The 12,735-nt window shown below is 50.3% G+C and overlaps 3 protein-coding genes across 5 annotated transcripts in view; 1 reads left to right on the top strand and 2 right to left on the bottom strand.

Moving 5' to 3' along the window:
- The window catches only part of LOC101987384 (endothelin-converting enzyme 2), a 36,845-nt gene extending 35,059 nt beyond the window's left edge, over nt 1-1,786 (bottom strand). Inside the window, exon 1 of one of the 2 annotated variants that reach the window (XM_005368949.2) lies at nt 1,015-1,786. In XM_005368949.2, the coding sequence (XP_005369006.2) occupies nt 1,015-1,339 (325 nt within the window). In that variant the 5' untranslated portion in view covers nt 1,340-1,786. The remainder of the gene's footprint in view (nt 1-1,014) is intronic. The other variant, XM_005368945.2, reaches the window with a different exon arrangement.
- A 365-nt stretch (nt 1,787-2,151) lies between these two features.
- On the top strand, nt 2,152-7,522 carry Alg3 (ALG3, alpha-1,3- mannosyltransferase). 2 transcript variants are annotated; one of them, XM_013354396.2, is made up of 9 exons: nt 2,152-2,315; nt 4,242-4,341; nt 4,437-4,584; nt 4,678-4,838; nt 5,271-5,391; nt 5,994-6,199; nt 6,351-6,427; nt 6,977-7,121; nt 7,276-7,438. In XM_013354396.2, the coding sequence occupies exons 1-9, from the start codon at nt 2,249-2,251 to the stop codon at nt 7,436-7,438; spliced, it is 1,188 nt and encodes a 395-aa protein (XP_013209850.1). In that variant the 5' UTR covers nt 2,152-2,248. The 2 variants fall into 2 exon arrangements, with proteins under 2 accessions (XP_013209850.1, XP_005369000.1); XM_005368943.3 differs by having other exon boundaries at nt 2,157-2,352; nt 7,276-7,522.
- A 115-nt stretch (nt 7,523-7,637) lies between these two features.
- Nucleotides 7,638-12,735, bottom strand: part of Vwa5b2 (von Willebrand factor A domain containing 5B2) — a 17,030-nt gene continuing 11,932 nt past the window's right edge. Inside the window, exons 16-23 of the mRNA XM_026790160.1 lie at nt 12,456-12,633; nt 12,056-12,369; nt 11,371-11,560; nt 10,921-11,274; nt 9,014-9,151; nt 8,851-8,931; nt 8,546-8,775; nt 7,638-8,461 (exon numbers count right to left, since the gene is read on the bottom strand). Coding sequence (XP_026645961.1) covers nt 7,913-8,461; nt 8,546-8,775; nt 8,851-8,931; nt 9,014-9,151; nt 10,921-11,274; nt 11,371-11,560; nt 12,056-12,369; nt 12,456-12,633 — 2,034 coding nt within the window. The 3' untranslated portion in view covers nt 7,638-7,912. The remainder of the gene's footprint in view (nt 8,462-8,545; nt 8,776-8,850; nt 8,932-9,013; nt 9,152-10,920; nt 11,275-11,370; nt 11,561-12,055; nt 12,370-12,455; nt 12,634-12,735) is intronic.

The raw sequence follows: 12,735 nt of genomic DNA, 5'->3' as shown, positions 1-12,735 counted from the left end.
AAAAAAAAGATTACAATACCAGCTAAGCCAAGTTTCTTACATTAACTCCCTGCTCCCAGAGTCCAAATTCTTAGTCACTACGTTATGCTTTCTAGTCCTGATCATGTTCTACTCCCAAATTGAGTAGAGCAGACACACACATTATATTATTTATACTTTACATATGTATGTATAAGAGATATCCTTTATCTTTATCAAATATTTCCCTTAAATGTATACAGGATTTAGAGGCAGAGGCAGGTGGATCTCTGAGTTCCAGGCCAGCCCGTATCACACAGTGAGACCTGTCTCAAACAAACAAAACAAAACAAAATGTATACTGATTTCTACTAAACAAAAATTTAAAAAACTGTATTTGGAAGGCAACTCTACTCATCCAGACTCTAAATTCTAAAGGTTTCCAGCGGCTGACAGTGGGAGAGCTGGACCTCACAGAGATTTGCTTTACATCCTAGCTTCTCTCTTTGAGAAACGACACCTACCTCAGCTGCAATTCCCCAGCAGACTCAAGGGGCGTTATCCTACCCTACTAGTGTTTAGAAGCAAGTGTCAGCTGGAGCTCAGAGAAGTAACTCCCTTTACCTGACAATAGTTCGGGTACCCACTGGTGCGAAAAGAAAACTCGGTGTTATGCTCGAGGTGCCTGCACATGACTTGCTCCAGAAAAAATGGCAATCCTATTTCTAGAAATGGAAACTGAAGCACACAATGGATTCATGACTTGTTCTATGTTACACAGCCAGTTATGTTGGGACTTGAAGTAGGTCCACAGATCGGAGCTCTCCATTGTCTGGGACAGGGTCATGACCCTCGCTGGGACACTGAAGAAGTCTTTTATCCAGAGTACTGACGATCTCTTATGTCTGTTTGCCCTGGCTAAATACAGACGGATTCTGAAGGTACTGAGTCTTGGCTCCGAACCGGGGTGTCCTCGTACAGGAGAAAGGAGAAGGAAGAAAACGGATGAGGTCTGGCCAGCGACTCCCTGGCTGGGACAGCACCGGGACTACCCACCTAGCACGAGGATACGGTCCTCAGGACACAGCTCCGGCTCTAAGAGGGCACGGAAGGAAGCGAAGTCCCCAAACCATTCGTAGGGTCCAGAATCGGTTGCATCTTTGTAGCGCTGGTCCCAGTATTGGACTTCGCGGTACTGGAAGTTTTGCTCGGGTAACTCCGGAGAGGACACGGAAGTCGGGAGAGAGGCCATGCTCTGGGCTGCAGTGCAGCCAGGGCGGAGCTTAGGAGCCCAATCGCTGAGGTAAGAACTGGGAGGAGGAGCCTGTGGTTCCGCCCTCTCCTGCAGATGCTCGCTACGAACACGTGGAACTTCCGTCATCTTCTAAGCTCTGTTTTGAAAATCTTCCGGCTGGGAAGCCGAATTGTTTGGTGTCTTCACGCACTACCCTGCCTCTCGTAATTCGACCACATTTCCTCGTGTCAGACTCACCCGGATTCATCGCGGCGTCCTTTTGTGTTCGGTTTTAACAACCCTTTCCATTAAGAAGCCTGATTAATTAGAGATTTCTTTCCCAAGACGTTTGGATCACCCGAAGGAAGGCGGGAGGAACACAGAAAGAAGCTTTGCCCACTACGGTGAACACAATGACGCTCGGCACAGGCCAAGTGGAAAATTGGGCTTGGAGAACAGAAGCCAGAACTGTTATTTGCTGGGCAAACATTCAGATATACTAGCGTTTGTGTGCTGTGTACGGTACATCCCCCGAGAAGACTGTGTGTTCTTTTTTTTATAAATTTATTTATTTATTAAAGATTTCTGTCCCTTCCCCGCCACCGCCTCCCATTTCCCTCCCCCTCCCCCAGACTGTGTGTTCTCATTACAACAGAGTGTAGTTTTCCAAAGGAGATGCGTCCTAAGCGCTAGTTATCTCATTCAGGTTCATACACCCCCATTAGAAATATCTCCCACCACTGTATATAATAAGCAGTAGATGTGTATCCAATGGATCATTTTTAACTAGAACGCCTGGCGCGCTAAACCCAATTAAAAGAAATAAACTGCAGTGGAATAAACATGGATTCTTGTGACTTGGAACAGCGTTTGGTCTGAGAGGACGCGCAGGGCGGAGAGCGGAACCCAGTGTCTTAGGCTTGGTTTCCCCCGGGTGGGACCACAAGAGTGGCGCACCGTCAAGATGGCTGCTGGGCTACGGAAACGCGGCCCGCCGGGTTCTGTTGCCCAGCCGGCAGGACTCTGGAAACAGTGGCTGCAGCGGGCCTGGCAAGAATGCTGCCGTCTGCTGCGGGAGCCACGCTACACACTGCTGGTGGCCTCCTGCCTTTGCCTAGCAGAGGTGGGCATCACCTTCTGGGTCATTCACAGGGTGGCATGTGAGTTCACTAAAGGGGAGAGACCTGGAGGGAGGGAGGGAGACTCGGACCTTTGACGCAAACTAGATTACAGAGCATTCATTTATCATTCAAACCCATATCCTTTACCCGAGCCTCAAGCCCGCTTTCCAGAAAAGGGATCGTAATCTCTCTCATAAAAAAGGGCGGTACCCTGGAGATTGCCTTCTGCGTTTAAAATCCAGCCTGATAAGAAAGCCTAAGCTAAGTCAGTTCTGGCTAGAGTTAGTGTGCTGTGGCTGCTGCTTGTCTGGATCCTTAGACAGTCACTTCCCTTCCCAGATCTGTTTTATTCATGCATTTAATTCTTACGTCTTGAAAGTCCTTTTGAAGAATGAAGACTTGTCACCACTTGAGACCGTTAACCATTACCGGTGGGTTTTTTTTTTTTTTCTAGGATCAGTTTACTTTTTTTTTAAGTCTCATTGTATAACCTTACTGGTCTGGAACTTGCTTTGTAGGTGGCTTCAAACTCAGCAAGATCTGCCTGCTTCTGGCTCCTAAATGTTGAGATTAAAGGCAGGCACCATAACTGGCTTCATAAAGACCCTGTTTTCTAAAAAACGAGAGTAAGGAACATTCAAGAAACATATTCACCATTAACTTCTAGCCTCCACACTCATGTACACACCCACCCATATGTGTGTACACACATGTGCATATGAACACACAAAAAAAGAGAAAGAGAGCAAGCCTGTTTCCTTTTAAGAAAAGGAAGGCTGGAAAGATGGCTCAGTGCTTAGGAGCACTGACTGCTGATCTTCAGAGAAACCGGGTTCAATTCCCAGCACCAATATGGCAGCTCACAACTGTCTGAAACTCCAGCTCCAGGGAATCTAATACCTTTACACAGAAATACATGCAGACAAAACACCAGTGCACATAAAATAAAAATAAATAAATCATTTTTTAAAACACTGAACTGGGTGGTGGTGGTCACACCTTTAATTCCAGCACTTGGGAGGCTGAGACAGGTGGATCTCTAAGTTTGAGGCCAGCCTGGTCTACAAAGCAAGTTCTAGGACAGCCAGGACTATAACACAAAGAAACCCTGTCTTGAAAAACCAACCAACCAACAGCAACAAAAAACCTGAAAAGAATGCTAGGCAGTGGTGACACACTCTTAATTCCAGCACCCTGGAGGCAGAGGCAGGAGTATCTCTAAGCCTGTGGCTAGCTTGCTCTCCAGAGAGAGTTCCAAGTCAACCAGAGCTACACAGAGAAACCCTATCTCGAAAAGCCAAAACTACCCTCCCCCAAAAAAAAGAACTAAAAAAGAGAGAAGTGTATGACAAACATGGTACTATTCCAGGAACCTAGGAAGGAGAGTAAATTTGGAATAGGAAGAAAGATCCATAAATTCAATTCTAGGTACTGAGTTTGAGATACCTAGATTCATGGGACTAAGAGAATGGCTTAGCAGGTAGTGTTTGCCATGCAGGTGTGAAAAAGAGTTCAGATCCCCAGTACTCTACATAAATGCCAGGCAGGCATGGTTGTCTACCTGTAATCCTAGCACTTCAGTGGCAGGACAAGGGGATCCTTTGAGCAAATTGACTAACTAGACTCTGATGTACCATATATCTATATGATCTACACGTGTGTGTGTGTGCATATATATGTGTGTACATATATATACACATATGGTAGAAAGTGACGGAGGAAGATACCAAATGCCAAGCCTTCAGACACACACACACAAAGTATCTGGGATCACACACAATGCGCTATGTGTGTTAGATAAGGGATAGTAATGGAAGAGAGGAGCCCTGGGAATGAGAACTCTGTGCTCTGGTGGTCTGAAAGCATGGGGGTTAGAGGCAGGCAAGTTCTGTACTCACAGGTAACTAGACCGTATTATCTCCTTCCAGACACAGAGATTGACTGGAAAGCCTACATGGCCCAGGTGGAGGGTGTCCTCAATGGTACACATGACTACACACAGCTGCAGGGTGACACCGGACCTCTTGTGTGAGTGACGTTAGGGGTTTGAGGAGATCGTGACGGGCTGGGAGGGTTCCAGGATGATTGCCCTGGCCTGGGCTCATGTTCCCTTTCATCTCCAGCTACCCCGCTGGTTTTGTGTACATCTTTATGGTGCTGTACTATGCGACTGGCCAGGGCACTGACATCCCGATGGCCCAGAACATCTTTGCTGTGCTCTACCTTGTCACCTTGCTGCTTGTTTTCTTGATATACCACCAGACCTCCAAGGTGAGTCTGTGCTACAGGACCAGCTGGTTCTGCCCTCAAGTGGGTGATGGGGTGACTCAGGTTTGGGGAGCTGACCTTGGTGCCCACCTTTAGGTACCTCCCTTCGTCTTTTTCTTCATGTGTTGTGCCTCTTACCGTGTCCACTCCATCTTTGTACTGCGGCTCTTCAATGACCCAGTGGCTATGGCGTTGCTCTTCCTAAGCGTCAACCTCTTCCTGGCACACCACTGGGGTTGGGGCTGCTGCTGTTTCAGGTCAGTTCCCCTCACTTCTGGCCCCCTCTGTCACCATGGACATTCCCAAATCTCCCCAGTGTTCCGCAGCAGAGGGCGTAAAGAGTGGTTAGATAATGTAGGTCACTCTGGGCCTCCCTGAACAAGTTCAAGATCTGTAGAAAGTCCCTTTGTCTCCATGCTGTCCTCAGATGGCACACATTGTTGGAATTGACCCTTGAACCTTGTAAATATGTTACTCAGTGTGTGATCAGTTAGGCTGGACATAGGGACTCGATGTTAATCCCTTATTCCCAGGTCATCTTATACCCCTCTGGCAGTTCTGGATGGGGACCACATCCTGGTGCTTGCTGGCCTGGAGAGAGGAATCTCTGGGGAGGTGGGTGTGTCTTTGCATGGGGCACACAGTCCTGGAGCTGATCTTCCACCTTTCCCCTCCTTTGTCCATTACAGCCTGGCCGTCTCTGTGAAGATGAATGTTCTGCTCTTCGCCCCTGGGTTGCTTTTTCTTCTCCTTACTCAGTTTGGCTTCCGTGGTGCCCTCCCCAAGCTGGCCATCTGTGCTGCTATTCAGGTGCCTCTTCAACCTCCCCTTACCCATGTGAAAGAGCCACTTTCAGATCTCCTTAAATCTCTCAAGTCTTCCTCAAAAGCCAGCACACAAGAGTTTGGAGTTGATTCTGACCTGGGCAGCCACTGCCTTTGTCTTTTAGGTTACATGGCTACTAGATTTGGCAGGCCTCTGAGAGGCCTCCTAAAGCTGCCTGCTTAAGACCTGGTGAATCAGCTGGATATGGTGGCATACACCTTTAACCCTAGCACTTGGGAGGCAGAGGCAGGTAGATTTGAGTTCAAGGCCAGCCTGGTCTGCGTAACAAATGCCAGGCCAGCTAGGGATATAAAGGGAGGCTCTCTCTAAATACTTCCCTCTCCTAACACACACACACACACACACACACACAAATGGTGAATTCTTGAGAAGGGCAGTGTGATATCCTCCCTCCTATGCTGCTGTAGTGTCTGGCTCTGGCGGGGAGTGGGAGTGGAAGGCTTCCTGCTACTCCTGTTGGAAATACAGGAGCTTCTGGGTCTCCCATCCCACTGTGCTGTCCTAAGTCCTACCCTGAAGACTGGGGTGAGTCTTAGCAGCTCTGCTGGCATCACACCCATCCTCAGGTGGTGCTGGGACTGCCCTTCCTGCTGGAGAACCCCATTGGCTACCTATCCCGCTCCTTTGACCTTGGCCGTCAGTTTCTCTTCCAATGGACAGTGAACTGGCGCTTCCTTCCTGAGGCCATCTTCCTGCACCGTGCCTTCCATCTGGCCCTGTTGGCTGCCCATCTTACCCTCCTCTTGCTCTTTGCCCTCTGTAGGTGGCACAGGTGAGAAATGGGGGTTACTATAATGGGAAGATTCGGGGGATGGAGCTTAGGCCTCAGGAGCTGCTTGGGGGTGATGTTAAGCTCACAGTGGTTGATCTAGAATTTGGCACACAATCGAAGCTTGCTAAATGTCTGAATGACTTCTCTTCAGAACAGGGGAAAGTATTCTGTCACTGCTGAAGGATCCTTCCAAAAGGAAAGTTCCCCCCCAACCCCTCACACCTAACCATATCCTTTAAATCATGAAAGGGTAAGTTGTGATCTGTCCAAGTGCAGATGGAGGCTTAGCTGTTGGCCTCAGGTCAGGGTTAAGATTGGGGAAGAAGCAGGAGCCCATTCATGGAGCCTGTCCTCTGCAGCAAACACTACACTGAGCACCTTACATGTCTCAGCACAGTTTAGTCTTAACTCTGCCTCTGGGGCCAGCACCGAGGGTGCCTGCACTCTTCTCAGTATCGTCCTAAGAGTCCATTCACCCTCACGGGTAATCCACCGGAGCTGGGGAGGTACTTGGATTACTTTTACAGAGGGAAGAATTAGGGCTAGGAAGTGAGGGACTAAAACTCCTTAGGCTTTGTAGTCCCAAACATTCCTGTCACCCTCCTAAACTGAGGAGCAGATCCAGAGAGGCTTAGAAGCTGGTCTGGGGCATGCTTGTGGGAATGGCAGGATCAGGGCAGGCTGCTTTCTGACCCCAGAACTTTTGTCCCTTCTTTCTGAACCCTCATCCTCCACCATGCTCTCTAGTCCTGTGCACGGCCTTAACTACCCTATTACAGATCGTCTCCACCCTCTTCACCTCCAATTTCATTGGCATCTGCTTTAGCCGCTCCCTCCACTACCAGTTTTATGTCTGGTATTTCCATACACTGCCCTACCTCCTGTGGGCTATGCCTGTGCGCTGGCTCACACACCTGCTCAGGTACTGGCTGGGACAACCTGGGAGAGTGGGAATGGGCTAGGGAACTTCTCCTCCCAAAGCTATGACCCTAGAAGGGGATGGTGGGTGGGTCTAAGCATGAGAAGCCCAGGAGCTACCGGCCTTGAAATGGATAAAATCCGTTTCTCATTTCCAGGTTGCTGGTGCTGGGACTCATTGAGCTTTCCTGGAACACATACCCATCCACATCCTTCAGCTCTGCCTCCCTGCACATATGCCACGCTGTCATCCTGCTGCAGCTCTGGCTGTCCCCCCAGTCTTCCCCCAAGAACATCCAGCCTAGCCGGAAAACTCACTGAAATCCACCTCCTCCTAGGACTCGCCCAGGGTCATGGGTGGAATAGACTCTGTGTTCTTAGAATAAACCTTGCCAAGTCCACCTTTGTGCAGCCTATGTAAAGGTGATGGTTGTTCATGCCTAGACCATCTGTGCCTAGATGCTGTGAGGTGCATCTTCCTAACATAAAACTGCGCCACCACCGCCCAGCTGATCAGGCAGTCTTAAGAGGCACTTTATTGCATAGGACTTGGGGCTGTAGCTCTCTCCTCTTCCATTGTCCTATAGAGAGCTCAGAGCACATGGGAGGGGTGTGTGTGGGGAGAGAGAAGAGAGCACAGGCAGGCACTTTCTGTGATGGCAGGGGTATTCTGGGGGAGGGGATGAAGCGCTGGAGGACAGCAGACACCAACTCATTCTTTCCCAGCACCAGGAGACTGGCCCTGGGTGGCAGTGACTTTGTGTTGGGGGTCGCTATCCAGAGCTACAGGCAGCCTTACACATTCGCCGGGCTGTAACACAGCAAGTGTAGCTGCAGATTCTGGTCCCAGTGTCGCAGTAACAGGAAGAGCCCCCGGGCGGCAGCTTTGAGGGCAGTCAGATCAAGGCCATCAGGCAGGTGTTGGGCCCTCAGCCAGCAGTCGGCTTTGGACGCTGTCAGTTCCCACTCGCCAAAGGCAGCTGCGCAGCGGTGCTCCAGCCATGCCAGGGCCACTGCTGTGGCCCAGGTGCGCCCCCGCAGATCAGAGCTGCCCTGCCTTTCCATTCCTTCTGAGACCTCAGTATCTGAGCCCCGTCCACTGTCTATTTGGCCTGGACCCTCAGAGCCTGAGCTGGGTGACTGGCTGCAGGAGGCTGTGGCGCTGTCACCCTGGCCAATACCAGGGCCCAGAAGTGCCCAAGGAGATGAGGCTGAGGTGGGGCTGAGACTGGCACGGTGTGCAGCAAAGGGTGAGGCTCGGCACAGGCGCTCCTGAGGAATGCATACAGCGGCACAGAAGGGTTCATCCAGGCGGAAGGAGCCTGGGGCCTCTTGCAGTCTCACCTGAGGAGAGAAGAGGTGGGGGGAGGGGAGCTGAGACAGAGCTCTGACTCCAGTGGTGCCACCCTCCACCTCCCCAGTCCTCACCAAAGGCAGGTAGTCATGGTTGCTGCCATCACTGTTGCTGTCACTAGTCTGGCCCTTATTGGAGCTGCAGAGTCTGCGATGACGACCTAGGCTGAGCCTGGAAGCGGCCGAAGGCTGGCGGGGCAAGCCATGATGACCTCCAGTGGGGGATCTGGGCTCCCCCAGTGCTGATTTGGAGTTGTCATTTAAGTCCAGGTCCCAGGCACCTACAGAAGAGCCTCCCTGATGTCCTACAGAAGGGTCACCCAATACCAGCAAGAGGCCTAAAGGCCACTTGCGCCCAACCCACTGCCCTTGAGCCATACCTTTAGAGTGGACTGCTGTAGGCAGAGGAGCTGCAGCCAGATGATCTTGAGAGGCAGACGGGCCTGAGAGCTCAGCTGGATCTGCAGGAGTACAGAAGTCAGTTCTGCTGGGTAGCCAGCAAGGTGAGGTCACACCCTCGAGGTCACCAGGGAAGGACCATACCTGAACTCCACACCTGCACAACTCCAGGCAAGACTTCCCTAGTGGAAGCATCTACAGCAACAGGGCAGGTAAAGTGGGATGGGGCAGAGCTGGCCTTGCTTGTCTGAACGGCTCGGAGCCAGGACCTTCTGACTCGGCCTGTGAATCAAAGCAGTGGCATGCTTAACTCCCACCATCTGTAGAAAGCTGCATAAAAAACACTGGAAAGCAGGGCTGGAGCGATGGCTCAGGGGTTAAGAACACTGGCTGTTCTTCTAGAGGTCCTGAGTTCAATTCCCAGCATCCACATGATGGCTTATGACCATCTATAATAGGATCTGATGACCTCTTCTGGCCTGCAGATGTATATGCAGAGCACTCAGATATAAAATTTTTTTTTTTTTTTTTGGTTTTTCGAGACAGGGTTTCTCTGTAGCTTTGGAGCCTGTCCTGGAACTCCCTTGGTAGACCAGGCTGGCCTCGAACTCACAGAGATCCGCCTGCCTCTGCCTCCCGAGTGCTGGGATTAAAGGCGTGCGCCACCACCGCCCGGCTTGTTTGTTTTATTTTTTTTATTTTTTTATTTTTTTTGGTTTTTTCGAGACAGGGTTTCTCTGTGGTTTTGGAGCCTGTCCTGGAACTCCCTTTGTAGACCAGGCTGGTCTCGAACTCACAGAGCCGGGCGGTGGTGGCGCACGCCTTTAATCCCAGCACTCGGGAGGCAGAGGCAGGCGGATCTCTGTGAGTTCGAGACCAGCCTGGTCTACAGAGCTAGTTCCAGGACAGGCTCCAAAGCCACAGAGAAACCCTGTCTCGAAAAACCAAAAAAAAAAAAAATTAAAACAAACAAAAACCTAGAAAGCCAAAGGTGGATTTAATCCCAGCACTCAGGAGGCCAAAGCATTCTGATACATGAATTCCAGGCCAGTCAGGGCTACAGGGCAAGACCCATCTCAAAAACAACTAGAATATGAACATAGAGGATGGCCAAGATGGTCCACAACCAGATCTAGCCATCTTTGACAAGAAATAGGCTGTATCTTCAATTCACAGTTGGACTAGGAGTAATCTTCTTGCCTTTGCCTTTACAGGTGTAACACCATACCCACTATGATTCAAATGTAGAGAGGAGGTTAGGTATAGGCAAGCTTTAGAGCAAGGGTATTGGATGGTCCATCGCAGGACTTCAGGTCTTGTGTTATCCTAGGTTGACCCAGAACTCTGAATCTTCTTGTCTTGTCTTGACTGCTAGGGCTTTGGACATGTGCCCAGACACCCACCACCATGTGCACTCATTTGAGTGCTGTTCAGAACTTTCTGTAATCCAGCATGGTAGTCATTAGCTTCATGTGACTGTTGAGTGCTTGCTTACAGTGTGGTCAGGGACAGTGAAGAATAGATTTTAATAGTCTCATTGAATGGAAGATTTATTTTCATGTGACAGTCACTATTACAAGATCATGCTGCCTTCCATTTTGGCTGCTAAGAAGTTTCCCAATTTGCAAGAGTATATAACTTAATGTTGTGTATCTTATACCTTAATATTTTTTATTTTTTTATTTACGTATGTGGGTGTTTTGCTTGCCTGTGTGTCTTTGCACCACATACATGCTAGTGCACATAGAGAAGAGGGTGTCGGGTCCCCTGGAATTGGAGTTACAGACGGTTATGAGCCACCATGTGGGTTATGGGAATTGAACCTGGGTCCTCTGGAAGAGCAACCAGTATTCTTAACCACTGAGCCATCTCTCAACCCTAGTTTCTGTTATTTTCACTTTTTCTCATTACTCCGCAAAATTTCTTACCCTGTCGGTGTGGTGAGTCACTTCACATCCTTTGTGACACAATAAGGAAGAGAGTGTCTTAACACAAAGAACCATGCTTTCACTATTTTCTGTCCCAAGCCTCTGTGCCTAGTAGCAACTTACCTTGCTCAGCTGTGGTTTCAGCTCTTCCACGGAGAGCCAGCTGTTCGTTGTCGCGGACCACAGAGGCTGCAGTAAGCCTATGGAGTGCCTGATCCCACGCAGCTTCTCTTCCGGGGAGTGATGTAGGCTGTGAGCCATCCCCAGGACCCCAGAGCTCCTCCAGCCCTGCACCCACCTCCCAGCACATTGGCTGTTCCCCACACAAGGCCCGGATCACCACATGACAACGTGGAGCCTGGGGGGGCAGAGGCTCTGCTGGAGGGGTTGGTTCCCCATTGGGTGGCACAGCCTTGAATAAGAAAGGTGGTTCCATCAACATATCCCAGTCCAAGGGGGCTGGGGAGAGCAGGTTTCCTGGAGAGAGATGTCGGGTGTAGGCAACATGGCGCGCTGTGCTCCACGTCCCCACGGCTTTGGTATCAGAAACCCAGCTTCCCATCCAACCCTTACCTGAATCATCTAGGCCCTGACCCAGCTGTTGTCCCGGCTCAGGGCCTGATCCATCTGGTATTGCATCTAGAGAGGGATGCCGGGGTCTACCAGGAACTGAGTTTGCCCGGCCGGAGGGAGATGAGAGACTTCGCCCAGCCAGAGCTGCTCTGTGCCGACGGCCCAGCACCTCAGCGCTCAAGGCTCCCACCTATGTGAGATGTGGAAGGTCAAGGAATTCAGTTTCTGGCCATCGTAAAGTTGGCAGCTGCCCATAATTCTGTCCTCCAACTGTATTTCCCACTTTGGGTTGTTTCTTGAGTATAGATAGATGATAGATAGATAGATAGATAGATAGATAGATAGATAGATAGATAGATGGATGGATGGATGGATGGATGGATGGATGGATGGATGGATGGATGGATGGATGGATAGATAGAGATATATTCACATATATACAAGAATCTCATCTTTTAACTTGCTTCTTCTTGGCATCCTTACCTTCCTAACTCCCTCAAACAGCCGTTCTGACTCTGAGCAGTCATAATACCATGCCCCTGTGTTCTTCACTGGTTGTGATAATCACAGATGTAGATTTACCCATCTATCTCTTTAGCTAGACTTAATAATGAACATTGCACACAGCATGCTGTAAATAAATGTTTGCTGGATACATAATGGATGAATGTGTGCTAGATCTCACCTTGAATGGAGATGGTGGGGGTACAGGCAGGGGGCAAGAACGGGAGCCTGCAGGTTCTACCCAGGTCAGGCTTCGGCAGCCCTGCTGAGAAGGGGGATCCAGGGGAAGGCTACCATTGGGAGAGCCGGGTCCCTGGGAGCCTGGGGACTCGCTGCTGCAGGTGGAGCCCGGGCCTGGCTCAGGGCTGGCAGAGCAGTGGGTAAGCACATACTGCTCCCGGATGTATGAGGACTGGAAGATGCGACGCCATATAGCTGTGTCAGATGAGGGGTTGGGTCCAGGGTCCGTGACCGGGTCTGTCAGAGCTTCCACGCCTGCTGGAGAGCAGGAGAATGGGCCCAGCCCTCATCCTTCCCCCTGCCCTGTCCAGCACAGCCACAAACACATGCAGGGTACTCACTCTGCTCCGAGTCTCCTGCAGCCCATGGGCTCGACAGCGACAGCTCTGCTGACACCGTGCCTGTTCCCGGTGGCTCTGCGGTGTGTGTAGGCTCGGTGCCAGGGCTGGTGACAGAGAATGCCTCCTCTGGAGATGGGAACACTGAACCGCCCAAGCTCTGCCAACCAGGCTCTTGGCCCTGGGGAAAAATTAACTAATCAATACTTTTCCAAGTGTGTGTGTGTGTGTGTGTGTGTGTGTGTGTGTGTGTGTATAGTTTTTTGGGTTGTTTTTTTTTTTT

This window comes from Microtus ochrogaster, unplaced genomic scaffold, assembly GCF_000317375.1.
Source record: "Microtus ochrogaster isolate Prairie Vole_2 unplaced genomic scaffold, MicOch1.0 UNK43, whole genome shotgun sequence".
NCBI lineage: Eukaryota > Metazoa > Chordata > Mammalia > Rodentia > Cricetidae > Microtus > Microtus ochrogaster.
Note: the sequence above shows the minus strand (reverse complement) of the source record. Positions and strands in the feature narration are given on the sequence as shown.

Coding starts and splice junctions, on each gene's coding strand:
- Alg3 (XM_005368943.3), top strand. CDS start 2,157: ATGGCTGCTGGGCTACGGAAACGCGGCCCGCCGGGTTCTGTTGCCCAG. Junction 4,585..4,677: donor TATACCACCAGACCTCCAAG/GTGAGTCTGTGC, acceptor GCCCACCTTTAG/GTACCTCCCTTCGTCTTTTT. Junction 5,392..5,993: donor CCATCTGTGCTGCTATTCAG/GTGCCTCTTCAA, acceptor ACCCATCCTCAG/GTGGTGCTGGGACTGCCCTT.